Here is an 841-nt window from a genome sequence, read left to right on the forward strand (position 1 = left end):
AAGGTCACACGGAGCACACTCTCTCTCCAGCCTTGAAAATGCAGTCGCAGGCTTGCCGCATTTCTGTTCGGGGAAGCCCATTTGAGACTTGGAGTTGAGATTTTTTTTTTCTTGGGAGGCTGGTCATATATTGGAGACCGGTCCACATTCCAGAGTCTGGGAAGGAAAAGAAAGCAATAAATCACACTGTTTACGCAGCTCGTCAGAGCAGGCTGGCATAGGGCACCACCTTATCGTGCAGGGAGCTATTCAAAACCCAGTTTCCCAAATGCCAGCCCGCAACCAGCCTGGGGAGCAGGCTGGTTTTTTTTTTTTTTTCCCTTCCCTAAAGGAAAGCAGTCTTGGGCCAGCTGTGTTAACACTTTCCTACGTCGGTCTGTTCTGGAAACGAATGCTCTGTGTTTCGTTATTAAAATAGTAAGTGCACGCTAAATAGGGGTTCACGTATAATTTCTTTCCCTTTAGGTTCTGGCTGAATACAAGTTTGAATTTTTGCAAACAATTTGCAACCATGAGCATTACATTCCTCTGAATCTGCCAATGGCATTTGCAAAACCTAAACTCCAGCGAGTTCAAGGTATGTATTTGCATTTTTCATCCCTTGAGAACGTGTTTTTCTTTTCTTTCTGTTTTTTGGGGAGGGGGGGCTAGCGCTAGTGTAGTGTGATATTTTCTAGGTAAACCCGTGACTTTAAAGGTAACCTCAGAATTGTTAGCTATGTGAAGGTACGTTCATTAACAGTATCTGCAGTTTCTTCGTAGCATCAGTGATAGCATGCATAGCGTGGGAACAGTAGGCGTAGTACATAGATCGCTGCTTAAACAACGATGTCCGATGCTA

At 44.5% G+C, this 841-nt stretch overlaps 1 protein-coding gene across 1 annotated transcript in view; it reads left to right on the top strand.

The window, feature by feature from the left end:
- DOCK11 (dedicator of cytokinesis 11) overlaps positions 1–841 on the top strand; it is a 147,138-nt gene that overhangs the window by 68,644 nt on the left and 77,653 nt on the right. Inside the window, exon 29 of the mRNA XM_077771917.1 lies at positions 466–577. Within this exon, the coding sequence (XP_077628043.1) occupies positions 466–577 (112 nt within the window). The remainder of the gene's footprint in view (positions 1–465; positions 578–841) is intronic.

The sequence above is a fragment of the Crocuta crocuta genome, unplaced genomic scaffold (genome assembly GCF_008692635.1).
Source record: "Crocuta crocuta isolate KB4526 unplaced genomic scaffold, BGI_CrCroc_1.0 scaffold1269, whole genome shotgun sequence".
Classification (NCBI taxonomy): Eukaryota; Metazoa; Chordata; class Mammalia; order Carnivora; family Hyaenidae; genus Crocuta; species Crocuta crocuta.